The following is a 27,291-nucleotide window of genomic DNA, read 5'->3' as shown; positions in this document are numbered from 1 at the left end:
TTATATTTCATAGGTGTTTGCTTATTGTTGCATAACAAGCCATCCTCAAACTTTGTGACTTGAAAGAATAATAATCATTTCTTTTGCACACAAATATGCCATTGGGTAGAACTGGGTAGGGATCAGAGGCAAGGTTCATCTTTGCTCCGTGCAGCATGAGCTGGACAGTTGACTGAAGGCTGGAGGATCTGCTTTCACACTGGCTCATTCAGTATGGCTGGGGCTGAAGGCCAGGGGCCTCAGGTCCTTTGCACATGGCAGAACTTTTCTCCAAACCTCTACACTATGAGATGACCACACTAGAGCATAGCTTCCAGTAGCATCAGGCTGTGCCCTAGGATGACTCCAGTACTGCATGAAAATGCCTGTCTGAGAAAACTCGAGGCTACCAGTGTTTATAATTTGTTCTAGCCAAAACCTGACGATAGGTCCCAGACCTCCCTTTTCTTATAGCATTTACACAAAAGGGCTTACAACGGTGACTCCTTCTTCTGTCCCTTTCAGATGTGTATGTATCTCTTGCCATTTGAAGTGTCTTTCTCAATGATCTGAGAGCCATATAGGGCCTCTGTCTCCTAGTCTCTGTAGGGAAAAAAAGAATCCTAACTTCAGTAAATCGCCTGCTGGCAGCTACAGCTGGCCTGATCACATTTACACTCACCAAACCTTTGTAATTTTTTGGTTCAGCTCCACTCTCTCCCATCTCTACTCCTTCATTCGCACTTTAAATCGTCCAGTCACTGCTGCATAGATTGGAACGGAGTTCAGCTCTTTACCTTACTGTCAATAGTGTCTGAATAAAATCTGTTTTACCCCTTTAACGCCTGGCTTTGTCTATCACTGATAATAGGCTTCTCCAAGTGACCTGGGCTTCTTCACAGTGTGGTGGCTGGGTTCAAAGTGTCAATGAAGACAGAAGGAAGTGATCCCATAGCAGACAGCAATGTGTTATTGGCTCCTCAAACATAAAAATGTTTTATACCATGGGGGCGCTTGGCTGGTTAGGCATCTGACTCTTGATTTCAGCTCACGTCATGATCTCACTGTTTGTGAGATCGAGCCTGAAGTCGGGCTCTGCACTGACAGCACGGGGCCTGCTTGGGACTCTCTCTCTCTCCCTCTCCCCTGCTCAACCTCTATTTCTCTCTCTGCTTCTCAAAATAAATAAATAGACATTTAAAATATGCTTTATACTACGCCCACTTATAAATCAAAAAGGATTGTTAATAAGTGATTCAAGTCTACTATGGGTATGAAAGAGAAAGCAAAATAAAAATAAAGGAATAAAGTTAAGCCATTTGGGTGACTTGAGGATAATACAAATGCATCACTTACAGAAAACATAAATTTGCCCTTTGGGAAATAAAAGAATTACTGCTTTTTAAGCAATCCAAAAATTATTTGAAAGGCTCACATAAAATTAAAACACAGGAAAGAACAAGAAATTGGGAGCGATGCTGAAATTTGAACTTAGGCAGACAGGCCGCCCTTGCTTGCTATTACGCTTGCTATTATCCTTATTTTTGAGATAAGGACACCCAGATATTGAGTATTCATTTTGGAGACACCTTGAACACTAAATCGTCACGAGTACTTTTTTTTTTTCCTCTTCAATACGGTCCTGCTGAATGGCCCCAACATGGGGGCCTACTTAAAACGTAGCGAAGCCTGTTTTATTTTAGCCCAAGGAACACTACAGGAGTTTCTTTTTTAAATATGATTTTTGACCTCCGTGGGCTTCCGGCCCGAACTACATTTCCCAGCAGGCCGTGCTCAGAACTACGGGTGCCTACTTGAGGTCTAGCTTCCCTGGTGGCGGCGCAGTCGCCGTGCGGACGGCCGACGGGCGGGCGCTTCGCGGTTTGAATGGCTGCGGGCCCGGGCCCTCAGCTCACCTGAGGACCGGCCGCCCAGGGGTGCGCTATGCCGTCGGGAGGCGACCAGTCGCCGCCGCCCCCGCCTCCTCCTCCGGCGGCGGCAGCCTCGGATGAGGAGGAGGAAGACGACGGCGAGGCGGAGGACGCCGCGCAGCCGGCCCGCTCGCCGGCCCCTCAAACCCTGCAGCGGTTCGAAGAGCTGTGCAGCCGCCTCAACATGGACGAGGCGGCGCGGGCCGAGGCCTGGGACAGCTACCGGAACATGAGCGAGAGCTACACGCTGGAGGTGCGCCGCGGGGGAGGAGGCGAGGGGCTTCCCGGGCCTAGTCGCCGCGCCCCGCCGCGGGAATGGGCCCCTCCCCTCCCCGGGTCGGGCGCCCGGCGGGGACCCTGGGGCCGGCCCCGGGTCTCCGGTCCCCAGCCTGGAGGGCGGCGGGGATCCTCCCTGCGCGCCTTAGTCCTGGGGACCTGGCTGAAGGCAGGCTCCTAGCGGCCCAGAAAGTGAACCCCGTCTCGCAGCTGTTCCCTTTCGGGTTCCGAGTGGGGGCCATTTCTTGCCCTAAAGTGGCATCGCGAGGCCGAGGTCGTGCCGGGGTCACGATCGCAAAGATACAACCACCTTGTCGGCCGAATGAACAGGTGCAGTTGTTACGACCGTCAGGAGAAGGGGAGGGGACTTGGCTGTGCTCCCACGGAGATTAACCCGCGTTTAGCGCCGGAGCCGCTAGGCTTCTCTCTCAGTTCTTTTCCTGGTGTGCCCACTGCCTTTGTCCCGGCATTGCATCCGTGGAGTAAACGCGTTGTTAAGTTTCGGGCTGTGCTTGTGTGTCAGCTGTGTTCCTTTCCCTCGGGCAAATGAAACGGGCTTTCTGCCCCCCTGGATATAGACACACGCCCGCATTTGTCCCTAGGAAGCTGGCACTGCGACGACCTTGAGGACCTTTCGGTCACCCCAGACGTTGCCCAGGACCCCGTAGCCGCTGTGATTTCGGCTTGTTGTGTCCCTTTCTTCGGATGGGGCTTGCAGATGAGAAAAATGGCCATTCCAGCCAGTGAGGCTCAACCCTGTAGGCACCTCCCCTTTATGGACCAATGGGAAGTGACGCGGAAGTCGGGATTGTTTATCAGCTGTTTGCTTGTGTGTGGCGTTGAACTGGAGGCCATATGATTTTCTTAAGCTGTTTTACGGTTTGTGGAAAGAGTAGGGCAGATAGGCCCAAACTGGGAAGGCCTAACCAAAGGATCTTTAATTATAATATTAGGGTGTTTCTGAGTACATGTGACTCACTGAGGTTACTTTGTATTCTTGCCTTAACAGGATTGTGTTTCAGTTCTTCCCCCGTAGTTATATGTGCAGGGGCGTGGGGGACAGGCCTAGTAATCTAGTGTCCATAGAACTTGACAGACCTAGGTGACATTGGACAATTTACCTAACCACTCCAGCACTCGATTTTGTGATACGTGAATTTGAGATTCTTTGTACCTGCGTCGCAGAGTTGTCTTGCAGGTTTAATAAGGGAATGTGGAGTTTCTGTTGTGGACAGTGCTTGTGCTCCGGAGTTTGCAGAGCTCTTTCCTATACGTAGGTGATGTGGCCGCACAGGCCACGTTACTATATTTTTTAGTGGTTCTGTGGTCAGTGGTTCCTGTGGTTCTTTGGTTATGGGCAGAAGTGCTTCCAAATAAGCTTTTATTTTATCCTCACGATAATCTTTTAAGTTACATAGAACAAGTACTATCACCATTCAGTTGAGGTGTCTCAACTCATGGGATTAAGTTGTATGAAGTCCAGTGTTAGGTAAGCAAGCGGCTAATAATGGTTAGTAAATTGTTTTTGAAAACACGTTTGATTAGCTCAGTTTACCCAGTAAGTGAATGAATATTCATTTATCAATTTTTTTTCCGCCTCTTTTTGGCCAGATACTGTTGTAGATGGCAGTGAGCAAAACTTAAAAACCCCCACCCTCATGGAGCTTGTTGTCAGGGATGATGTGAAATAATGGAGGATGTCAGGCTCGTGGAAAATAAAGCTCATATGATATTTAATACAGAGTATCGGTTATAGAATTTTATCTTCTGATTTCTTGTGTTTTCTATGCTTTCATTCTCACAGCCCTCAGATAAGGAAGTTGAGGCTCTCTGTTCATTTGTCCCACATGGGGACCCCCAGAGCACATGTCCTGAGAGAGTGAGGCAGGTGGAATCTTTATTGCCTTTAATGATCTTACAAGTTACCTAGCATCATCTGCACCTCAGTTGAGATAGTTCAAAACGAGGGCATAGAACACAGATTCCTGTCTCCCAGTGTGAAAATGTCAGTGTCACAGTATGAGAACACTCGGGATGGAGCCGTCATTGAAAACACAGCTTCCCACAGACATAAAAAATTAAACTTTGTTTAATCATAAAAGTTTTTTCATATTGAAATGTATATATAGCTCATTAGGTAAAAATCAATATTCCTTTATTTTACAGGGGAATGATCTTCACTGGTTAGCATGTGCCTTATATGTGGCTTGCAGAAAATCTGTGCCGACTGTAAGCAAAGGGACTGTTGAAGGAAACTATGTATCTTTAACTAGAATCCTGCGATGTTCCGAACAGAGGTAACTATGTCAGAGTTGGAAAAGTAGAGTGTGACAAATGTAAAAGGTCAAAAATCATAGTGATAGAATTCTCTGTTTATCATTTCCAGGGCATTTTTGTACCTATAGAGTGCTGAATTTAGAGACTAGGTCATGGCTTTCCTTTACCGCATCTAAGTTGGTAGCCATTATATTGTACTTCTTTTGTGAAAAGTATTGAAATTTTAATGTATTAAGACTTGTATGGGAGCACCTGGGTGGCTCGCTCAGCCGAGCGTCCAACTCTTGATTTCAGCTCAGGTCATGATCTCACAGTTCATGAGTTTGAGCCCCACATCGGGCTCTGTGCTGGCCTGCTTGGCCTGTGTGGTGCCTGCTTGGGATTCTTGCTCTCTTTCCCTCTCTCTCTGCCCCTTCCCTGCTCACTCTCTCTAAAATAAATAAATAAACTCAAAAAAAAAAAAAAAAGACTTGTTTGTATGAAGAGTAGTGTTAAAGGTTAGGACTTATTATTATGTGATATTGGAGGAATTCTAAATAAGGATATTAGAGAAACTTTAGGGAATACTCTAAATTGTAAAGGTAAATAAAATATCGTATTAAACTTAGAACTACATGCCCAGGATTTGTATCTTTATATATAAATATATGGAATGTGTAAATACTTCTCCATTTGCTGCTTGGGGGGATATGCAACACTATTACAATCAGTTTCTGAAAGGGTCAAATAATGTTTTAAAGAAGAGGCAGAAATTGCTTTTTCTATCTGTTGTGTAATTGAATTGATTATATTTATTTGTGCCTTTTGGGTGAATTTTCTCTTATGGCTTATTAAAGATTGGTGGGAAAAAGGATATTTGGCAGTTTGTAGGGGGAATACCACTGTCAAAATTTATGTACCTAATGGTTTAAAAAATCACTTACTATTAAAATAATTAACAAGAAATGTAATATTCTATCTGTAGCCTATTTATTAACCTTGAACTCCATCCTGAGTTATATTTAGGCCTAAGGACAAGAGGCAGTGCATAAAGAGTTGAACACCTGGTCTGCAAACCTGCAGAAGTGGACTTAAATAAGGTGTAAAAGTAGAATCATTACGGAAAAGCAAAGTGGAGACAGAGTAATCCAGTTAAGTGACAGACAAGGAACTTTAGAAGCAAAGGTCAAATTATGGAATTACCATAAACCATAGTAAATTGAATTCATCCAACATTTTAATGCAAGTAATCTAGTTCTAGGCTTCAGTTGTGTTTCCATTTCAAAAACTCAGTTTCCATCTTTAAATTTTACCTCTGGGCTCAGATTATTTACTTTTTTGCCATAATGGACTAAAACGGGTTAAAAACGAAGAGTATGTTGGGAGAAGATATTTACAATGTGTATAAATAACAAAAGATCAGTGTCCAGAAGTATTTAGAGAACGGCTAACAAATGGTTGCATGATTGACAATGGGTCCTAAAAAATGGGTAAAGAATATGATTTCACAAAGCTCAAAACTCACATAGCTAATAGATGTATGTAAAGAAGTTCAGTCTCACTGGTAATAAGGAAGTTCAAAGTAAAAACAAGGTAACTGTCATTCTCATCAGATTGGGGAAGTTTGAAGGCTGATAAAATCCGCTCTAGTCACTATGTAGGGAAACAGGAAATCTGTATTGCTGGTGTGCATTGGTGAGAGTATAAATTGGCACGGCCACTCGAGTGGCAAATTTGGCAGTCTCTAGTAAAGTTGGAGATGCACCTTCTCTGACTCGGCAATTCTTCATCTTGGCCTAGTCCGTAAAGAAGCTCTTACATACAGGTGCAAGAATGTGTTCATTACAGCCTTTTCGTGTTATAATGTAAAATTGGAAACCTCAATTTGCACTGGTTGGGGAACAAATGCAAAAAATCATGGTAGTTCATATGCAGGAATATTTTTAACATTAAAATTAATGAATTAGATCTGTACATTTTAATGTTAATCTCAGAAACATTGAATGAAAAAGCATGTTGCTGAATGCTACTTATAGTGTGATACTATTAATATAAAATCTTAAAACCACACATAAAGATGATACTACTTACTGTTTATGGATACATATAGATCCATATATGTGTAGATACAAATGTATAGATACATATAGATTCGTATATGTATAGATTCATATAGATGCCATATAGTAAGGGTATTAAGTAGTAAGTATATAAAAGCAAGGATGGGAAGGATTCGGACTCACTTGAGAATGGTGGTCATCTTTGGGGAAGAAGAGGGGGCCATGGGTTTGGGGAGGAGTACAAATGAGAATTTGGCTGTTTCTGTTGTACCTGAAGCAAACATGGCAAAATTTATTCAATATGTTAATGTTTGTTAAATCTGGCAGTGGGATACATAAGTCTTGGTTACATTACTCTGGCTGATTGTTTTATATTTTTATATATTTCATAATTTAAAAAGTCAGGTCATCTCAGAAAAAAGCTAGATTAGGAAAATCAGAGAAATTCACCAATCTGTAAGACAGGAAGCTAGTCAGAGGCATGAGTTGTGATTTTATATCACTGTCTAAAAGTAATTTAACAAGTTCATTTGATTTAATTATATTTGTGTTCTCTCCCTTTGTGTTAATTTTGAAAATGTCTCATTGTTTATTTTTAATATCAGCTTACTTGAATTTTTTCACAAGATGAAGAAGTGGGAAGACATGGCAAACCTACCCCCACATTTCAGAGAACGTACTGAGAGACTAGAAAGAAACTTCACTGTGTCGGCGGTAATTTTTAAGAAATATGAACCCATTTTTCAGGACATTTTTAAATATCCTCAAGAGGAGCAGCCTCGTCAACAGAGAGGAAGAAAACAGCGGTATATACATATACATATTTTAAAAATTTTTAGTGTTTTATTCATTTTCTGAGAGAGAGAGAACAGGGGAGGGGCAGAGAGAGAGGGAGACACAGAATCCGAGGCAGGCTCCACGGCCCGGAGCCTGATGGGGGCTCAAACTCACGAACCATGAGATCATGACCTGAGCTGTAGTCAGACGTTTAACTGACTGAGCCACCCAGGCGCCCCGCAGTATGTTTTTTTTTATATTTGTTAGTCAGGACTACACATTTTTAAAATCTGTGCTGCAGTTTTGATCCCTCGGTTTGTGTCACTTAGCTTATTTTGCTAGTCTTAAAAAAACAAATGTGATTTCATAAGTAATCTTTCTTTCTGATGGCTCTCTTTTAACAATAATTTCTTGCTTTTCATTGTATGTTAGCCATAAAGAATTTGGCTTCCTTCATATTGCAAAGTGTATGGGATTATTGTTTCTGTAAACTTTTCCTTTTTATTTAAGCAACCCAAATGCAAAAGTCAGAACTTATGTATTTTCACCAGTTAGCCACCTAGGTATCGAATTTGACTCCTTAATTTTCTGTTATTGGCTATGTTGACTATTACTATTATTTTCTGTATATTATAATATCAACTATTTCTCTTATTTGACTTCTGTGTCCGACTTAGAAATCGATAATCCCCTCTGAGCTGGCTTCTGTATGTATTTTGATGTTTATAACTAATCAAGAGTAGACAAACTGGATGGAGGGAGAATAAGGGGACAGAAACTATTATGAATTTGTGCTTTCTGATCATGTCTTCAAAATCTGTAACCTGACTCTGGCTCAGTGTTTTCCATCTTTCCTGATAGATAAAGGCAGTCATGGGATACACATTCTCTACCTTTATCATGAACACTTTTTCATGAAGTAGAAATGGAAATTGTTTTTAAGATAGAACTAGAAAAATGTTGACAAGAAAAGTGGGGGGAAAGGAGTTACTACAATTGAATGAATAATGGGTGCTTCTCTTTCAATATAAAAATTTTTCCTAAGTTGTGAAGGATGTTTATAGTAAGTGAGCAGCTTTTAAAAATCAAACAAACTATGTATTTTCTTGGATAGTTGACCCCACTGTTATGGAAGCAGCTGGTCCAGTTTGCTTGTAATTTGGGGGGAGTTGACTATGTACAATTAAATAAAATTTGGATAGATGCTTTGTTGTAAGTCTGAGCAAGGCTGATGTGATCATTCACAGGAAGATATAGAATATCTTCTTTCTTTGGAGTGTTGTAGGAAATGATTTTAGGTTGTGCTTGCTTTGATATTTATTAGGGTATGTATATTACCTAATGTTAAGAAAATTGTAAGATAATTTTAATTTTAAAAGCTTAAAATATACTGTATACTTTTATTAGTACTTTTGGCTAATAGTAATAATCATGTATACCATTTACTGAGCATTGTTATGGAGCAGGAACTGTCCAAGAGTTAAACCTGTATAACTTGAATGAATCCCTATGACAGCTATATTAAGGTTGATGCTGTTGTTACAGGCGGGGGAACATAACCCCTTGAGAGGTTAAGTAATTTGGTCACAGTCACATAGTAAGTGTGGAGCTATTATTGACACTGGTAGTCTGCTTGCAGAACCCATGTCCCTTACCACTTCTCTGTACTGTGGTACATACCAGTCTCTGAAAGTTTGTCACTGGGTATTTATTGAGAACTTACTGTGTGAAGTATGTTAGGTATTTTATATAGGACACAAATATTGAAAAAAAAAAAAAAAGCCCATAGCCTCTGTCTTTTGAGAGCTTACAGTATAGTTGTGGAGAGGAGGCATGTATAAATGCAAAAGATAACAAAAATATACAACTTCTGAGGCAAAATTAAACCACTGGGCGTGAGCCAGTCAGGTACGGTTCCATGAAGTAAGGAACGATGGGTAGGATTTTGATGGGTGAATTTGGAGATGTAGATAGAGCCTTCTTTGTACAGGATGTGTACGCGAAAATAGCAAAGAGGCGATTGGCTGAGTAGGTTCAGTAGGTCAAGTTCTAGGGTTCTCAAGTCATAGATTCACTGTTGAGAGTGGCTTGAGTTCTAAGCTAAAAAGCTTGACTTTAAAATAATTAAATAAATTAATTTAAAAAAGAGGCATGTCTGGGAGGCACGTTGGTTGAGTGTCTGACTCTTGACTTCAGCTCAGGTCGTGATCTCAGGGTTGGGGAGATGGAACCCCCATCGGGCTCTGTGCTGAGTGTGGAGCCTGCTTGGGATTCTGTCTCTTTCCTTCTGCCCCTTTCCCCAACTCTCGCACTCTCTCTCTCTAAAATTAAGAAAAAAACGTTTAAAAAAAAGTTTGACTTTTATCTTGGTAGGCATCAAAACTGGATAGTTATCATGTGCCTAGGGTAGGGAGGCCACTTCTAAAAGCAGGGCACTGACATTTAATCCTTGCCACGGACTGGTGAATTAAGTACAAAACTCTACCCAGGAGACTAATTGTTCAGCAGATAAAGAGACTGGGGCACATGGGAGGCAAGTGTGTATAACTAAGGACGGTGGGGGAGCTAAACCCTAGTCTCCCGATCTTCCCTTCAGAGCTCCTTGTTGGGATGTGGAGACAACAGATGTCTTATCTGAATATTGGCAGAGGTTTTGGTAGAAAAGCCAAGGGCGTAAAACAGGTCTGAAACTCCCTTTAGCAGACAACTTGGCAAAGTATAATGGATAGTCTTGACGATAAAGAATAAGGAATTATAGCAAACCCAAAATTTACCTTAAGTAGTCCTTTTGTGACTTGATACAATCTGGAATATCTTTGGGGAGGGAGGGTTTACAGTTCCTTAGCTATGATGAAGGGAAAAAAATAGAGAAATACCTGATTGCATACATGGGTCCAAAAGCAGCATGAGCCTTGCTGGTGTCATCAAAACATCTATGGTCACTCATTTTCTACCTTACCTGTCTTGACCTTGAAAGCCTTTTATAGTTCTTCAGAATTTCTTCTTTCTGAGGTGAACTCTTTCCCTGGCTTTGTCCTTGCCAGTGTTTGGTTGGAGCAGAACTTCTTGTACATTTTCCACATGAAATGAATCTGCTGTCACTCCCTTCAACTGTGGGTTTTGTTTCTCACCTGATTTATAGTCATTTGTGATGTCTTTTTCAAATTCTTCTGTTATCTCATGACTTTCTTTCTCCCCTAAAGGCGACAGCCCTGTACCGTGTCCGAAGTTTTCCATTTTTGTTGGGTGCTTTTTATATATGCAAAAGGTAAGACAGAGCAATATTTATCTAGATGTTAGCTTATGTAAATGTCCAGGTACTACTTTTGTCAATCTGTATTGTGTATCAGGAAAAGATTCTCAACTGAGAACTTTCTCAATGACTTTAATCTCAGATTCATTTTTAAGTATTGCCTTTTTGTAAGTCTTTTGAATGTCTATAATGTCCAAATCTTATATTAAATGGAAAATCCTTTTATTTTGTTCTTCCATAACATCTTTTCCATCCAGAGCTATTCTTCTGAATTATGGACCAAAAACACATTAGTGGTTTGTATTGGTGTCTTGAGCTGTATTTTTCGTGAGCCGTGTCTTATTTTGTTGAGGGTGACTGCTCATCCTCAGTGTAGTTCAGATGACTTTTTGCATCTTGTTCAGATAAATACATTTGCTCAAATGCCTTTGGATACAATTTATTTTCTCTCCCTTCTCATCTCCCTTAACTTACCCAAGGTCTGTATTCAGGGAAATACGTTACTATTTTTTTGTGTCCTGTCTATATTTCTATGTAGAAATGATTCTTAGTAATCTAAAGAAGAAGAAAAAATACAATTACATTAATTACATAAACTATGTAGAATGCCTTTGCTATTAAGAAAGCCCAATCAAATGCAAAGTTATCATCAAAGAGTCATAGAGCTGGAAGGAATTTCATAAATGTAAGAGATTTTCATTATTAGATCCAGTAGCCCAAATTATTTACTTTCAAGATTAGGTAACTGAGGCCCCAAAATTAGCTGCTAGAAACAGAGCTAGGATTTGAACCCAGATCTGGCTCTTGGTTTCATGCCAGATGTGAAGACCCTTTAGCAAGGATGTATCACTCCATTGGTCTCTGGGTTTGGTGTGTCGGATTATAGCTGGTTCTTTCTAGCTATTTAGGTGAGAACTCATCCTTCCTCCCTGAGCTGTGTGGTTGATTGAAAAGAAAAGTCTTTCTTCTGCCAAAAATAAACTGTTAGTTATTTTGCTGCCCATCACACTGGCGTGTTTCTTTAGTGGAGATAAAGGTAATATCAGTGGCACAAAATGGAGGTGTAGGAGCATATAAACGGCTCTCATAGTAGCCAGTAACCTCTGCTGCCGCTTTTAGCTTGCTGTGGCTGGTATTATTTAAGACACTAATCTTGTCATTGGATTGTGGGCAAGGGTGTCTGACTTCTGGGATTTTATCTGTTCTTATGATGCTTTTTATGGTGTATATGTATCTGGGAATGAATGTGTTTGATACTGTAGAAATTATTTAAAAATTTTATTGTCCTTATTTACATTTTGGTCTCTCTTGATCAACTGGGTGGCATATTTTTTGTCTCTGCAGTTAACTCGGTGTTGGAGTTGTATTATTAATTCAGTCTGTAATTATTTAATCTGAAGAGTCTTTGTTTCCTGACAGTCCAACACCGTGATCTTTTCTGATTCAGTAAGATCTTTTCTGATAGAGTTGTTTAATTACTTTTATTCAGTTCTTGATTTAGTTATTTAGGGAGAGTTGTATTGTACTCTTTTATAGCTACCTTTCTCATGACTTCCTCTGCAGCATACGGGCATCCCAGATTATGTTGTTCCTGATAGATAAGCCATTTTTTTTGCCTGTTATCTTTGTTGACTTCCTATGGCAAGTACACCCTCGTGACAAGTTTGGGCTTGTCATCCTGAAGGGCTTTGTGGCCCCAAGACCAATTTGGTGCCACTTCCTGTTTTACAATCTCCAGTCTCTTCATTCCTGATAAATCAGCCAATTTTGGAGTTTCAACAAGTTATCTTTGTTGTTGGAAAGATAACCTACCTCACAAAGTGAGATTTCTTTCTAAAGTCAGGATTTGAAACTCGAAGTCTGTCACGTTGGGACAGTCCTGGAGTTTAAATTAGATTCTGACCTGTGGGGCATTTTTTGTTAGAAGTTACTGTGCTGCTCTTTTTTTCCTTTATGGCAAGTACACACCAGTGACAAGTTGAGGCTTGTCAGTGTGATGGGCTTTGTAGCTTGAAGCCGTAGGTGCCACTTCCTGTTTTACATTTGAGAAACCGTCTGCTTTAATATTAAACATCTTTATAGTGGAGCCAGGCAGGTTAGTTTGGTTCTATCAGTGCAGAACTTAACCACCTATTCTCATTCGCCTTTCTGGCAACAGAAAAGCATTTTTTCTCTTTAACTCATTTAAATTGATTTGTTGAATCATCTGTACGAAAAGAGAATTATCCTGCTATGCAGAGGTAAGTGGTAACTTTCTTTGGAGGAAAGGAGAAAAAGGGGGGGAAAAAGCCTGAAACAAAGCAGTATGAGAGAGAGAGAGAGAGTGTGTGTGTGTGTGCGCGCGTGCGCTTGTGTGTTTGCATGCATTTGGGTAGGCATTAAGTGCGAACATGTTGAGGTTTAGAAATAATTCCTCAGATGTATGTTAGCTGTTTAAATTGAATTCATGTGATATAAAATCACTAGGAAGACTTTACATGCTGTGTTTCATGAGAAAAGAGATACGCTCAAAGTTATTTAAAAAATCTAGAAATATTTCTTAATTTCCAAGAATAAAACTGTTCAACTGCCTATAAAAACTGATTTCAGTGTTAGACTTAAACTGGCATTGCAGAAATGACATGTTTCTCTAGGTTTGAGCCTGAGTTTCTTTTTTCTTTGTTTACTAAGCATCAACATTATTCCCAGGATATTGGCTCTAGACTTAAATATCTTTCATTGTGGTCCTGTTGTTAATTTGTATGAGTTTATATTATTATTAGAAAATATTTCAAATGTTACCGTTAGCAGCCTGATTATATGTTCTGGTCTTTTTAAACTATATACATGAAAAAATCATTGTTCAGCTATTCCTAAGTATATCTACTAATCTTTTTTTTTTTTAATAAATTTCCCTTCTAGAACTGCTTTTTGTACATCCTAAAGATGTTGGACCACTGTGTTTTCATTTTCATTTGTCTCCATGTATTGTGATTTTTTTATTTTTTTGGTTTTTAATTAATTAAATTTTAACTAATAGTTTAATAGTTTAATTAGTTAAATTTTAATTTCAATATAGTTACCATGCTGTTAATATTAGTTTTGGGTATGTAATATCTACTAATTTTTTTTTTATTTAATTTATTTTTTAATTTATCTACTAATTTTCTTAACAGAAAAATATTTTCACACGAAAGAACTTGCTGCAGTTTGAGATAATTTATGAGGTTGTTTAGAATTTTCAAAGAAAAAAAACAGTGATAAAATTTTAGTCAGCTACTGGGGAATTAATGCTTATTTAATGAATATTGATTGAGTGAATGAATGCCATTTTTTGTAAAGTTTTGGTTTTAATTACACTCTCAGAAATTTATAAGACTTTAAGAGTAATATTTCAAAATGTAGGTTTGCTAGAACACTTTATGTAGCTTTTGAGTCAGGTTTGGTACAGTGTTTATGTAATGTCATTTTAATTAAAAAGAGAAATTATGTCTAAAATATTGTAACATGGATGCAGATTTACTTGATAACTGTTTGTATTCCTGTAGGTAATTTCCCCATGATTAGTGATGATTTGGTCAATTCTTACCATCTTCTGCTGTGTGCTTTGGACTTGGTTTATGGAAATGCGCTTCAATGTTCCAACCGTAAAGAACTTGTAAACCCTAATTTTAAAGGTAAGTGTGTAAATCAAAGATTATTGGACAACTCACATTTCTACCTTATATTTATTCTTGGGAGCTGTACACATGCCACAGGTTTCCTAGCATCAGAGAGCGTTAAGTGCTTTGAAAAGCTCCATCATCATAATCCAGAATACTTGTAATTACTTAAACCCAGGAGTTGAGCTCTCTGTAAAAATATTTATGGAAAGTGCAATCGCAAATATTACAAAGTGTGAAGTCTTACATGACAACTGTAGAAGTTTCTGAAACAAGAAGGAATTTAAAAACCTATAGTAGCAAAGTCGCATTAAACTGATGTTGTTTTCTGCATTGCCGAGCTTTGTGCCTGACACACAGTAGGAGCTCAAAATGGATTTATTGAAATAATCTTCATTCAGGTTTTTTCCTACAGAAGAGTAGTTATGGTTGTAAATAAGTAAAATGAATTTTTAGCTCTTAAACTAAAAGATGGATAGAAATGATTATTTTGGCAATGCATTTAAGCAGGCTTTAAGGCCATGTTATTTCTATGAATGATATACAGTAAGAGACCAAATTATAACTCACAGACAATATTATAAATATTAAACAGTATTTATAGAGGTAGTATATAAACTGTTGACATTTGAATAATACCATGGTAGGATTCTGAGTGATTTTCAGTTTTGGGGTGGTTATCGTTAAAATTTTAGCTTGTCTGACTCTGAAGTTTTTTTTTTTAATGTTTATTTATTTTGAGAGAGAGCGTAAGCACACGTTTACACGTAAGCGGGGCGGGGGTGGGGAAGTGCAGAGAGAGGTAGAGAGAGAATCCCAAGCAGGCTCCTCACTGTCAGCACAGAACCTGACACTGGGCTTGATCCCACAAACCGTGAGATTGTGACTTGAGCCAAGATCAAGAGTCAGAAGCTCAACTGACTGAGCCACCCAGGTGCCCCTCAAGGTAGATTTTTAAAGTTACTGAAGTTACTTAGTTGTTCCTGCTTCAATACATTTAATGTTCTTAATATTCTCTCCTTTCCTTCCTAACTCCCTTTATATTTCTATGTAGTAGCTGCTTTTCATTTTTCTCCTCTTATTTATTTATCCATTTTGTTTGATTTTAGTTTATTTATTTACTTTTGAGGAAGAGACAGAGAGACAGAGAGAGAGAGAGAGAAAATCCCCAAGCGGGCTCCGTGCTGTCAGTGCAGAGCCTAGCATAGGACTCGAACCCACGAACTGTGAGGTCATGACCTGAAGCTGAAATCAAGAGTAGGACGCTTAACCAACTGAGCCACCCAGGCCCCGCTTATTTATTTATTCTTATACTGAGTCTTGGGTAAGAATAAGCTGTAAATCAATATGTTACCTACATCCAGTATGATGAAATGGAAATATATAAACAGTATATACTTTGAATAGTTGTATTTTTTATATGAATGTCAGACTTATTTGCAAAGTTTTATTTTTTTATGTTTTTTAGATCTTATTGCAATATACTAAAATTGTTACCTCAGCTTTTTTTTCTTTATTTCCAGATAAATAATTAACTGAAATCTTTTGAGTAGTGATGTACTTTATCTGTATTTGCTGTATATTTATTTTTATTTAAGTATAATTAACATACAGTGTCATATTAGTTTCAAGTGTGCAACATAGTGAGTCGACGACTCTGTACATTACTCAGCGCTCACCACAGTAAGTGTAGTCACCATCTGTCGCCATGCAGTGTTATGACAATACTATTAACTATATTCCTTACGTTGTACTTTTCATCTCCATGCCTTATGTATTTTATTTTATTTTAATTTATTTATTTATGTTAGCTACTTGGTCGATAAGTTTATTATTGTCTTTGTCTGAAAAATCTTCATAAAAATTGTGGTTTGATTTAGCTTTCAGTGGCCCACTCCTGAGCTCTAAAGAAGCTTGCCTTCTTCTGAGCTGCCCAATCTTTCTTCTGGGCAAGAGACATTTTGGGATAGTTCCACCTCTTTTTAACTTCTTTCTTAGGCTTCTTCTTCTAGACTGGATTCTCTCCTAGAGCAGTGTGAGCTTTACACATCTCCTCCACCATGTCTGGAGTTATTCTTTTTTTTTTTTTTTTTTTTTTTATTTTTAAAAATTTTTATTTACTTTTGAGAGAGAAGGAGAGAGACAGAGGTGCAAACAGGGTAGGGGCAGAGAGAAAGGGAGACACAGAATCCGAAGCGGGCTCCAGGCTCCAAGCTGTCAGAGCAGAGCCTGACGTGGGGCTTGAACTCATGGGCTGCGAGATCATGACCTGAGCCGAAGTTGGACACTTAACCAGCTGAGCCACCCAGGTGCCCCCTGGAGATACTTTGTTCTCTATGTATTAAGAGAATTGTTTCTTGTAAGCGTCTTCATCTTCTTCCATTAGGTAATGCATACAATCTGCAACTTTTTGACGTACTGCCCGTGTCCTTCTGCACTCAATTACTCGCTTTCCAAATCATAACCAGGGAATCATTTGGTACCATTAGGGACAGAGAAGGCACCATCTACCGCTCTCTTGAGGGCCCCCAAAACTTTATTTTGAGGAGTGGTTGCATCCAAATAGTAGGTGAAGGTACCAGGTTGACCCTCAGTGCTTTCCACAGTATTCATCCCCTGTCACCTCCACTTGGCCTTCTTAGATCTTGTCCAGGCCTGCTACAGTACACTGCAGCATAAGTTGTCACGCCAGCCATCACACCTCTCTTTGGGAGTTCATAAGCACGTGCTGCACAAACCATCGCATTTCCTCTGTACGGGCATTAGCAGTCTGACAGGTGATCTCTCTGGTCTCTCTGTGGACTATCATCCTGTATTTAGATGTGTTCTACTTATTTTTATCCTGAATTACCAAGCGTTCCCAAGCATAGTAATTAGTTTTGCCCTCTTGTCTTCTTCTAAATTTCACTTGGTATCTCTTGATGCAAGCCTTATTCTTGACAAACTTAACAAACCCCATCCTGTAGAACAAAGACTGGCGTCCATGGCTCACCACAGACAAGCAGGCCCAGAAATACTCCATTGGGGGGGGGCGGGGTGGGGTGGCAACTTACTATTTTATAACTGGAAGTTTGTACCTCTTAATCCCTTTTATCCATATTGCCCATTCCCCCATCCACCTCTCCCCTGGCAACCACCAGTTTGTTTTCCATACTTAAGAGTCTGTTTTTTTTATTTGCTTTTTAAATTTCACATGTAAGTGAAATCATATGGTATCTATCAACTGTTTGACTTACTTCACCTGTCATAATACCATCTAAGTCCATCCATGTTGTTGTAAATGGCAAGATTTCATTTTTTTTTATGGCTGAATAGTATTCCTGTGTGTGTGCGTGTCTGTGTGTGTGTATCTGTGTGTGTGTGTGAGAGAGAGAGAGAGACAGAGAGACAGAGAGAGAGAGAGAAAGGGAATATGAGAAAATGAGAGAGAGATCTATTCATATATTGATGGACACTTGGGTTGCTTCCATATCTTGGCTATTGTAAATAATGCTGCAGTAAACATGGTGGTGTGTAGGTGTTTCCAAATCAGTGTTTTCATTTTCTTTGGGTAAATACCCAGTGGAATTATGGGATCATATGGTATTTCTGTTGTAAATTTTTGGAGGAAATGCCAAACTTTTCCAGAGTGGTTGCACCAATTTACCATCCCACCAATAGTGTATGAGGATTCCCTTTTCTCCACATCCTCCCTAATGCTTGTTATTTCTTGTCTTTTTGATGGATAATGGCCATTCTGACTGGTATGAGGTCATATCTCATGGTTTTGATTTGCATTTCCCTGGTGATTAGTGATGTTGAGCTTCTTTTCATGTGTCTGTTGGACGTCTAGATGTCTTCTTTGGGAAAATGCCTATTAAGGTCCTCTGCTCATTTTTTTATTGAACTGCTCGGATTTTTTTGGTGTTGTGTTGTATAAATTCTTTATATATTTTGAATATTAGCCCCTTATTGGATAAATCATTTGCATATATCTTCTCCCATTCATTAGGTTGCCTTTTTGTTTTGTTGATGGTTTCCTTTACTGTGCAAAAGCTTTTTATTTTGGTATAATCCCAGTAGTTGATTTTGTCTTTGTCTCCCTTGCCTGAGGAGACATAGCCATAAATATGTTGCTGTTGAATGATAGCAACATTCAATATTGAATGATATTGAAGAGGATGATATTGAAGAGATTACTGCCTATGTTTTCTTTTGTCTTTGCTATCTTAGAGGTATATTTAGAGTCAAATTATGCCCCTCTACACTCTTTCCTATGTGCTTATACACTAACTCATAGGCTGATTAGATTATTTGTATTTCGGTTTATTACAGTTGGATTTATTGAATGCTACCTGATCTCTCTGTTCTGTGATTCTGTTCATTATAGGCCTGTCAGAGGATTTTCATGCTAAGGATTCTAAACCTTCCTCGGACCCACCTTGTGTCATTGAGAAACTCTGTTCCTTACATGATGGCCTCGTTTTGGAAGCAAAGGGAATAAAGGAACATTTCTGGAAACCCTATATTAGGAAACTTTATGAAAAAAAGGTTTGTAAGTAGTAAAGAAGTAATGTGAAAATATTTTCTGTGGAAAGATTTATTTTAATATGATGACTTAAGGATCTTTTCTTTCATCATAGCTCCTTAAGGGAAAAGAAGAAAATCTTACAGGGTTTTTAGAACCTGGGAACTTTGCAGAGAGTTTGTGAGTATTTGTATTATCAGCCATTTTAATATTTTGTAAACTATGTGCTTAGGAAACCTCAGAGTTTAGTGTCTTTATTGTTTGTACCCTGGAAACTTAGAATATATTTTGTGGGAGAACATCAGAAAGCAATCAAAAGTTGTGTCAGCTGTTACTGTAAGCACACAGGTTAAAATTTATTGGAAATTGTATGGCTGTTCTTTAAAGTTTTAATAGTTAAGCTTTTGGATCATAATTTTGAGATAAAAGAAGTTCTTTGGGAACTGTATGGGTTCAAATGATGATGTAGAAGTAGCAAGGTCTTCAAAGGTGCCTAGAGCAACTGGGAAAGATAATTAAGCATCTCACCAGAAACTGCACGTCCCAGGTAGATCGGTACAGGGTTCCTCCCCTCCAATCCCCGCCAAAATACTGTCAGCAAGATACACTCGCTGTATGATGGGTGAGCCTAGTGTAGCAAGCTTGCATTTTATACAGCTCAGATGTAAGTAACCATGATCTGAAATTTAACTTTCACAAAATTATTAGAACTTGGAGTAAATAAAAAAATCACCTAATTAGGTGGCTTAAAATACTAACAGAAACGGCAGTCCTGTGAATGTACATTTTGCCTGTCTTTTTTTTTTTTTTCCTATAGTAAAGCCATCAATAAGGCCTATGAGGAGTATGTTTTATCTGTTGGGAATTTAGATGAAAGGATATTTCTTGGAGAGGATGCTGAAGAGGAAATTGGGACTCTGTCACGGTGTCTGAACACTGGTTCGGGAGCAGAGGCTGCTGACAGGGTGCAGATGAAAGCCATCCTCCAGCAGCATTTCGACAAGGTGAGCTGGCCAGTGCCAGGAAAGCAGACATACCGGAGTCTCTGTGTTATTGTGGTAATTGTGTGTGTGTGTGTGTGTGTGTGTGTGTGTGTGTGTGTGTGTGTGTTGTACTTCTTCCAGTATGAAAAGGGAAATTCTTGTCCTACTTAATTGAAAAAGTGGTCTCTGTGTTTACTGACTTAATTTTTGTTAACATCAACTTTCCGAGTTTTTGGTTGGATGTGAGAGAAAGAGCCTTTGATATAAATTTAAATGAATGTATCATGCTGATATAACTGTCGGTTTTTTTAAAAAAAAATGGGCCAGTAATATACAGTCTTTACATATTGAACGTAGTAAGCATTTTAGAAAATGTCAGTTGACCTGAATGGTACCTTCATCTAGACACTAGAGAAACTGATCATCTGTAGTCTTTAGGAAAATTCCGTTAAATTGACATTCAGGATCATTGAATTTCAGGTGTTATTTCATGCATACAGTTAGGATGATGGAGACAGAGTTTCTCTTCTATTGTGTGATGTTCACAGAAAATACACAGCTTCTGACAAGTGCTTCCAAAGGCAGTGTGTATATTTCCAAGGGGTAACTCACCTGTAAGACCAGACTTAAGCCTGGTTTGCTTATTCATTCAGTAAATATTCTAAAGGTATTTCACACGCCAGATTGTGTCCTGCATACTGGTGATACAGCAGTGAACACAATAGCCATGAATACCTTGTTTTATATTTCAGTGTGGGGAGATGGACAATAGATAACCAAACAAGTGAATATATTGGACGTCGGATGATAGTGTATAAAGAGAAGTCAAATAGGGTAGTAGTTCAGAGCGTGGGGGAGAAGGGAGAACGCGTGGGCCTTGGGCTGCTATAGATAGGGCGGTGAGGAAAGACATCTCCGAGGGGGTAACACCAACAGAGACGTGAAGTGAGGAAGCAAATCATGTGACTAGCCGAGGAATGTGTTTGAAGCCCAGAGAATAGCATGTGCCAAGGCTTGTGGTAGGAGCTCGACTGGCTTTTTGGAGGAATGATGAGAGAGCACTGTGGTAGGAATTGAGTGAGAGAGTGGTTGAAAAGTGAGGTGGGGGTGGGGGCAGGGCAGACCTTGTAGGGCTTTGGAAGCTCTGGTAAGAATGTTTGCTTTTGCTCTGATAGGAAAGCCATTAGGAAGGTGTTATGGAAAACAGTGACTGAATTAGTCTGATCTGCATTTTTCAAGGTCTTGTAGGGGGTGTTTGGCAGGGGCCAGGGTAGAAGTAGGAAATTAAGAGGCTGTAGCACTGGTTCTGGTGATAGCTCATGGTGGTTTGGATCAGAGCAATGGTGGTATTGGGGCTGTGTTTTGGAGACAGGACCCACAGGATTTCCTGATGGCTTGGATCCAGGGTGTGAGAGAAAGATAATGGCGATGACTGCAGTTGCATAAATGGTATAAAAGCTGAAGTTCTTCCAAAGGCCTCTGAGGTCTTTAGTGATGTAGCCCGCTGCCTCTCTGAATTCATCTCCTGCCACTCTCCTCCTCACCCATTGTGCTCGTCACATTAACCTCTGTTCTCCTTCTTCAGATATGCCGAGCATACCCCAACTCAAAGCCTTTGCTCTTGCTGTTTTCTCTGCCTAGAACATGTTTCTTCAGGATATTCATGTGGTTTATTTCCTCACTACATTCAGGTCTCTGATAGACTGACCACTGCATAGAGATAACCACTGACATCCTCCCCAACCTTCAGCACTTCCTTCCCCTTTTACTCTGTGATTAGTGTTCCTCTTAGTATTTGTCACTGTCTTAAGGTAAGTGGGTGGGCAGAAAGAATTGTTTGTCTGACAGTAAGTAGATAGATAAATACAAAGATGGGAAAAAAGAATCGTTTGTTATGGGTCTCCTGCATTAAAACATAAACTTCATGAGGGCTGTGACCAGTGCTGTGTTCAGTGCCTGGCACATAGTAGGCATTCCATGAACATTTATTATTGACATTTATTCAGGGAAAAAACTCAGAGATGGGGGTATGATGGTATGTTATTTGAGATACCTTTTTAGGCATCCTCGTAGACAAGTGGAGTCGGCAGTTTGGATGTACAAGATTGGTGTTCATAGCAGAAGTTAGGGCTGTGTGTGTCTACTCTGGAGACATCAGGATATAGATGGCTTTTAAAGCCATGAAGAGTGACTGTGTGAGTTGATAGAGAATGGAAGAGGTCTAAGGACAGAGCTCTGGGGCACTCCAAAGTTTAGAAGTGTTTACTTGGAGAAGGAAAGTTCTAAAGTTTCAAAAATAGCAATATTTATACCTGAGTCAAAGAAAGACTCCTCTTGATCAGAATGCCCGGGAAGATTTAAGCCAAGAGCTAAACAGTGCTGCCGAGAAGCTGTATGCTGACCTTGAGAACTGTGGGCAGAAAGCTGTTTGTGGCAGTCATACCTCGTTCCCTGTGTGGAAGCATTGATGTCTGTGGTCAGTGGGAGATGCTGCTGTTGCTTTTGCTGTGCACGTGCAAGGTGTTTTTCCCTCCCGGCAAAGCACTGGTTTATATACAGGGAAGAAGCTGGCTGTAGGAAAAGCTGTGTAGAGCAGGGAATAGTCTTCTGAATGTAGTTAATCCACCCAGATTGTCTCATTGACCTAAAAAAATTGTAGAATTAATTTCTTTGAAACCAAGTGGAAGTCTTGGCTCTCTCCTGTTTAAGTCACAGAAAACATATAGATTTATATCTGTATGTGGAGAGTTGTATCTGTATGGCAAATTCCTCTGCATATCTGTATCTCCTTAAACTTGAGTAGTCTGTTTTGCCAGGTGAAAATTTTGCTAGGTGTTTTTATAGCTATCTCTAGAATTAATATACTTAGCTATGTGGGGAAACACAGTTTATCTTGAATATTAAAAAACACCCCTGGGGCACCTGGATGGCTTAGTTGGTTAAAGTGTCTGGCTCTTGATTTCAGCTCTGGTCATGATCTCACGGTTCCTGAGTTTGAGCCCCGCATCGGGCTCTGTGCTGACGGTGCAGAGCTTGCTTGAGATTCTCTGTCTCCCTCTCTCTCTGCCCCTCCCCTGCTTGCGCGCTCTCTCTCTCTCTCTCTCTGTCTGTCTCTCTCTCAAAATAAATAAATAAACATTAAAAAAATAATAAAATAAAAGACACTCTTAAGCTCTCTTAACCTTTCAGAGTTTATTAGAAGAAATAGAAAAGATGTTTTATTAGCATATGTAGTCATGCTTAAATTCTCAGATATTAAGTCCTATCTTTTTCATATTTATATTCAGGAATGTTGACTTAAATTTATTTCCCTGAAGATCTGTAGACTTGAGTGGGGGGGGAACTGATAGATTCTAGTAACTATAGGTAAAGGAGGGGCAAGAAGACTGAAGGCTATTCTGTGTCAGGCTGTTTTCGCATCTAGGAATGTTTGTTTTGTTCCATGTCTCTGAAGCAGATCTGATGATTTAGATGGGCTTTTGTTAAATCATGGAATTCATTTGGGCCAGGGTTAGTTCACAGCTTTCCTTTGTCAATCTTTGAGTAGTTACAAAAAAGTGGTGGGTGGCAGCTGTGAAATTCTGTTTCTCAGCGATGCTCTTTACTGTATATTCCTTGTTTGTGCCTTCAGGTTTAGGCCTAAAGTAGGGATGACAGGGAAGTACGGGAAGTATGCCTTGTCTTAGGGTTTAATTTTTAAGAGACAGACTTTCTAGTTGGCTAAAATACAAATTGTCCTTTCACACGTCTTCACATGGAGGGTGGTGGCTCCTAGTTGTGTTATGTTCAGATTCCAAGAATGGAGATATTTGAATCATTAAAATTTATTGATGAAGTCTGATTGGTTTGAATTCTCATTTGTGAAGTAACTGAAAGTCATTCTAATCTAAAATAGTCTTCTTCCCCCCCCCCCCCCGCCCCGCCCCCATTTAGTCTAAAGCACTTAGGATCTCCACACCACTGACTGGTGTGAGGTACGTTAAGGATAACAGCCCTTGTGTGACCCCAGTTTCTACAGCAACACACAGCTTGAGTCGTCTTCACACCATGCTCACAGGCCTCAAGAATGCTCCAAGTGAGAAATTGGAACAGATTCTAAGGTGGGTTTGAGCCCTTCTTGCCTTCTAAGATTTGATTGTTGACCATTTTCTATTTTAAATTTTTTTTTTTTTTACTTTCTAGTGGCTTAATTCACCCATTATTAATTTTATACCAGTTGCATGCTCAGACGTGTTATTAGTCTGTAGAGGACATAGGTCACCGTCTATGTTGGTGATCATTTTTCCTCAGTGTGTTCCTCAGTATCTCAGTGTGTTCCAGCTGTTATCACAGAATACCATAGACTGGTGGCTTATAAACAACAGTAATTAATTTCTTACAGTTCTAGAGGCTGGAAGTCCAAGATCAAGGTTCCAAGATTCAGTGTCTGGTGAGAACCGCTTCCTGGTTCATAGACAGCTGTCTTTTTGCTGTCCTCACAATGAGCGAGGAGGCAAGGAAGCTCTCTAGGGCCTCTTTTATAAGGGCACTAATCCCATTCATGAGGGCTCCACTTTCATGACCTGATCAGCTCCCACATGCCCCACAGCCAAACACCATCACATTGGGGCATTAGGTTTCAACATAGGAATTTGGAGGCGGAGCACAAATATTCAGTCCGTAGCACTCAGATTTCTTCTGTGTAGTAGAGGAGACAGTAATTAACAACACTAGACAGTGTAGAATAAGGCACCAAACTGTTACCTAATGTTCTATCTTAAGATTTCAGGAAGCAGGGCGGGGGGCGGGGGGCGGGGATCAATAAAAATAGCAGTTGTCAAAGGACTTCATGAAGAAGATTGGACCTGAGCAAATTTCTGAGGGGTAGGTCAGATTTTAAAAGATAAAACAGTTACATTCATAATCAGTGTCAGACCACCATAACTTTTGTAAGTTGTGTAAAATACCCTTAGTGTGAAAAGGAAGTTAACTGCTTTTAGTCCTTTGATCTGCCGGAGACTGGTAGAAATATCAGTGAGCCCTAGTGAAAAGCCTGATAGACTGGAATTTATTACCTGTGCACATTTTTTTGCAAGTTTATTTGAAAATACTACCTCCAAGGCCCCTCTGTCCTAAAAAGTATCGGATTTGATGACATAGATCCTATAGGAGCCTATTTTATTTCTGGTGGTATAGTATAAGGAGGCCCAGTATACACTAGTAATTTCCTACTCACAGCTAGACTTATTAAATACCAAGGTTGACTAATTTCCCTTCACATTTTCATGAAGTCTGCTTTATTCATAACTTGACTGTGATTAATACCCAACAGGCTGAGTCTATATGGCCTCTTCCACAGATGGACCTTGTTGGCCTAGAATATAGAAGCATTTTATAAATACATTTTAGAAGACTGACTTTATAGCGTCCAGATCTCTTTCCAGGTGTAGGAGCTTCCTTAATCTTAGACACCATTAGTGGGGTTGAATATTTCCAGTAGATGCTAAGTAAAACCAAAGACTCCTGTTTTCTGTAAAAAGGTACCTGTGAGTGTGTTCATAAATAAAATTCTGTTTGTGTATGATAGTCAGTAGCTGCCTCTAGCAGGATTATAACTGATTTTTATTTTCTTTAGAATTTTCTAAACTTGCTACAATTTTACAATGAATATTTATATTTGTGATCAAAATAAAAGCACAGTTGCTTCTACATACCACCCACACCTGGAATTGGACCGGCCCACAGCCTCTGGCCTATGGACCCCCCGCAGAGTGAACCAACTTCAGGCCTTCGTGAAAATGTGTAAGCAGGACCTGAGTGTTCTGCACACCAAGGAAATGCACTTCCTGAGAATGGGTGGTGAGCGTGGCGGCTTAAATACCACCTGCTGCAGTGAAGAAAAAACAGCTAGTAAGAAGGTGGAGGAAAACATAAGACAGATGAACCATCAAGCAAGGAAAGTGGTCTAGAAATTGACAGTGAAGGTGTGATTGAACCAGATAACAATGCCCCTCAAGAAATGGGAGATGAAAATATAGAGATGAGTGGGGAAATGATGGATCCAGCAAATGATGAAATAGTGGCTGTCATTGGATGCCCTAAATGATGATGAGTTGCAAAAGGCCATTGATTTGTACCCAGATGCCATTAAGCTGAATCCTCACTTGGCCATTCTGTGTGCCAGGAAAGCCAGTGTCTTCATTAAATTACAGATGCCAAACACTGCCATCCAAGACTGTGACAGAGCTATGGAAATAAATCCTGACTCAGCTCAGCATTACAAGTGGCATGGGAAAGCCCAGACTTCTGGGCCATTGAAAAGAAGCAGCACGTGACCTTGCCCTTGCTTGTAAACTGGACTATGATGAAGATGCTAGTGCAATGCTGAGAGAAGATCAGTGAGGGCCAGGAAATTGCCAAACATCAGAGAAGGTATGAGTGAAAAAGTGGAGAGTGAAAACACGAAGAGCGAGAGATCAAAGAAAGAATAGAAAGTAGGGTTGAGAAGGCTTGGGAAGAACACGAGAGAACCTGGAGAGAGGAAGAAGCTAGATGACAGAAGCTCAAACTGGCTCTTTTCTAGGTGCTTTCCTGGGGGCAAGCCTGGAATGGCAGGAATGCCTGGGCTCAGTGAAGTTCATAGTGATCCAAAGGTTCTTACAGCCATGCAGGATCCAGAAGCTCCGGTGGCCTTCCAGGATATGGCCCAGAATCCAGCAAATATGTCAGATATCAGAGCAACCCAAAGGTTATGAATCTCCTTGGTAAATTGTCAAATTTGGAGGTCAAGCATAATGCCTTTCTGACAAGTAAAACCCTTGCTGAAGGAAAAGCAACTTAGATCACCTCATGGGCGTCACAGTAGTACAGACCTGTGTACTGACCCCGTGGAGCTGGGGTGCTATGAAGATGGTCTCTACCCCTCTGCCCCACATGCAACCAAAACATTTTATAGTGGTTTGCCACTGGGTATTCATTCAGGTGGGGTTTTCCTAGTAGCAATTACTAGGAATCCCTACTAGGAATTTTACGCCTTAAACATATTTAAAAACAAGTTTTAAAAGGATATGTTAATTCCTAACAACAACAAAAAAAAGACAGAAACATAGTTGTTAACAACTGCTGATAATTTGTTTACTGCTTCTGCATTGAATATATATTGCCTTTCAAGTTAAAAAAAAAAAATCAATGAAATACACCTAGCTTTGGAGGAAAAAATGAAAAGTGCCAGTAATGGTTTCTATGAGTCTGTACTATAGTTTATACACCCCTTCATTCTGTTTTCTTCCAGGAGTTCCTAATGGGACTTGTATTGCCCTCTGAGGAAACAATTGAAGGCAGTTTTGTTTGTTACCAGTGATTTCAGATGTGTAGGGTAGATGGGGGCCAGTCAAGAATGCTAAATTTAACTGCATGCAGCTCCACACAAGATACATTTTTTTCATGCAAAACGGTAGGACCAGCACCTGCGATAAGGAAGTATGGCATCTCCTAGAATACTTTGGGAGGTGTAGTTTCTGTTCAAAGTATTTTATATTTATAGGTTAGTAAAACTACAGAATTATACACAGTTTATTTGTGACTCAGCAAGACCTTTAAGTTGGATACTTTTTTTTTTTTTAATTAAAAAATTTTTTTTTTTTTAATTT

General features: G+C 39.8%; 1 protein-coding gene and 2 pseudogenes across 6 annotated transcripts in view; 2 read left to right on the top strand and 1 right to left on the bottom strand.

Moving 5' to 3' along the window:
• Positions 1–1,827: 1,827 nt before the first annotated feature.
• Positions 1,828–27,291, top strand: part of RBL2 (RB transcriptional corepressor like 2) — a 56,034-nt gene continuing 30,570 nt past the window's right edge. The window contains exons 1-9 of one of the 6 annotated variants that reach the window (XR_003965360.1): positions 1,828–2,163; positions 4,353–4,483; positions 7,108–7,308; positions 10,483–10,547; positions 14,060–14,188; positions 18,543–18,703; positions 18,796–18,860; positions 19,498–19,684; positions 23,597–23,763. Coding sequence is in view for 5 of the 6 variants with exons in the window: in XM_030299553.1 (XP_030155413.1) it covers positions 1,924–2,163; positions 4,353–4,483; positions 7,108–7,308; positions 10,483–10,547; positions 14,060–14,188; positions 18,543–18,703; positions 18,796–18,860; positions 19,498–19,684; positions 23,597–23,763 (1,346 nt within the window). In the remaining variant the exon portion in view is untranslated. Of the gene's footprint in view, positions 2,164–3,022; positions 3,460–3,500; positions 3,676–4,352; positions 4,484–7,107; positions 7,309–10,482; positions 10,548–12,389; positions 12,773–14,059; positions 14,189–18,542; positions 18,704–18,795; positions 18,861–19,497; positions 19,685–23,596; positions 23,764–27,291 lie in introns of those variants that run through there. The other 5 variants (XM_030299553.1, XM_030299556.1, XM_030299555.1 and 2 more) reach the window with 5 other exon arrangements.
• LOC115503386 lies at positions 16,050–17,151 on the bottom strand (annotated as a pseudogene).
• On the top strand, positions 24,058–27,275 carry LOC115503383 (annotated as a pseudogene).

The sequence above is a fragment of the Lynx canadensis genome, chromosome E2 (assembly GCF_007474595.2).
Source record: "Lynx canadensis isolate LIC74 chromosome E2, mLynCan4.pri.v2, whole genome shotgun sequence".
Classification (NCBI taxonomy): domain Eukaryota; kingdom Metazoa; phylum Chordata; class Mammalia; order Carnivora; family Felidae; genus Lynx; species Lynx canadensis.
This window is presented reverse-complemented; position numbering and strand designations above follow the sequence as displayed.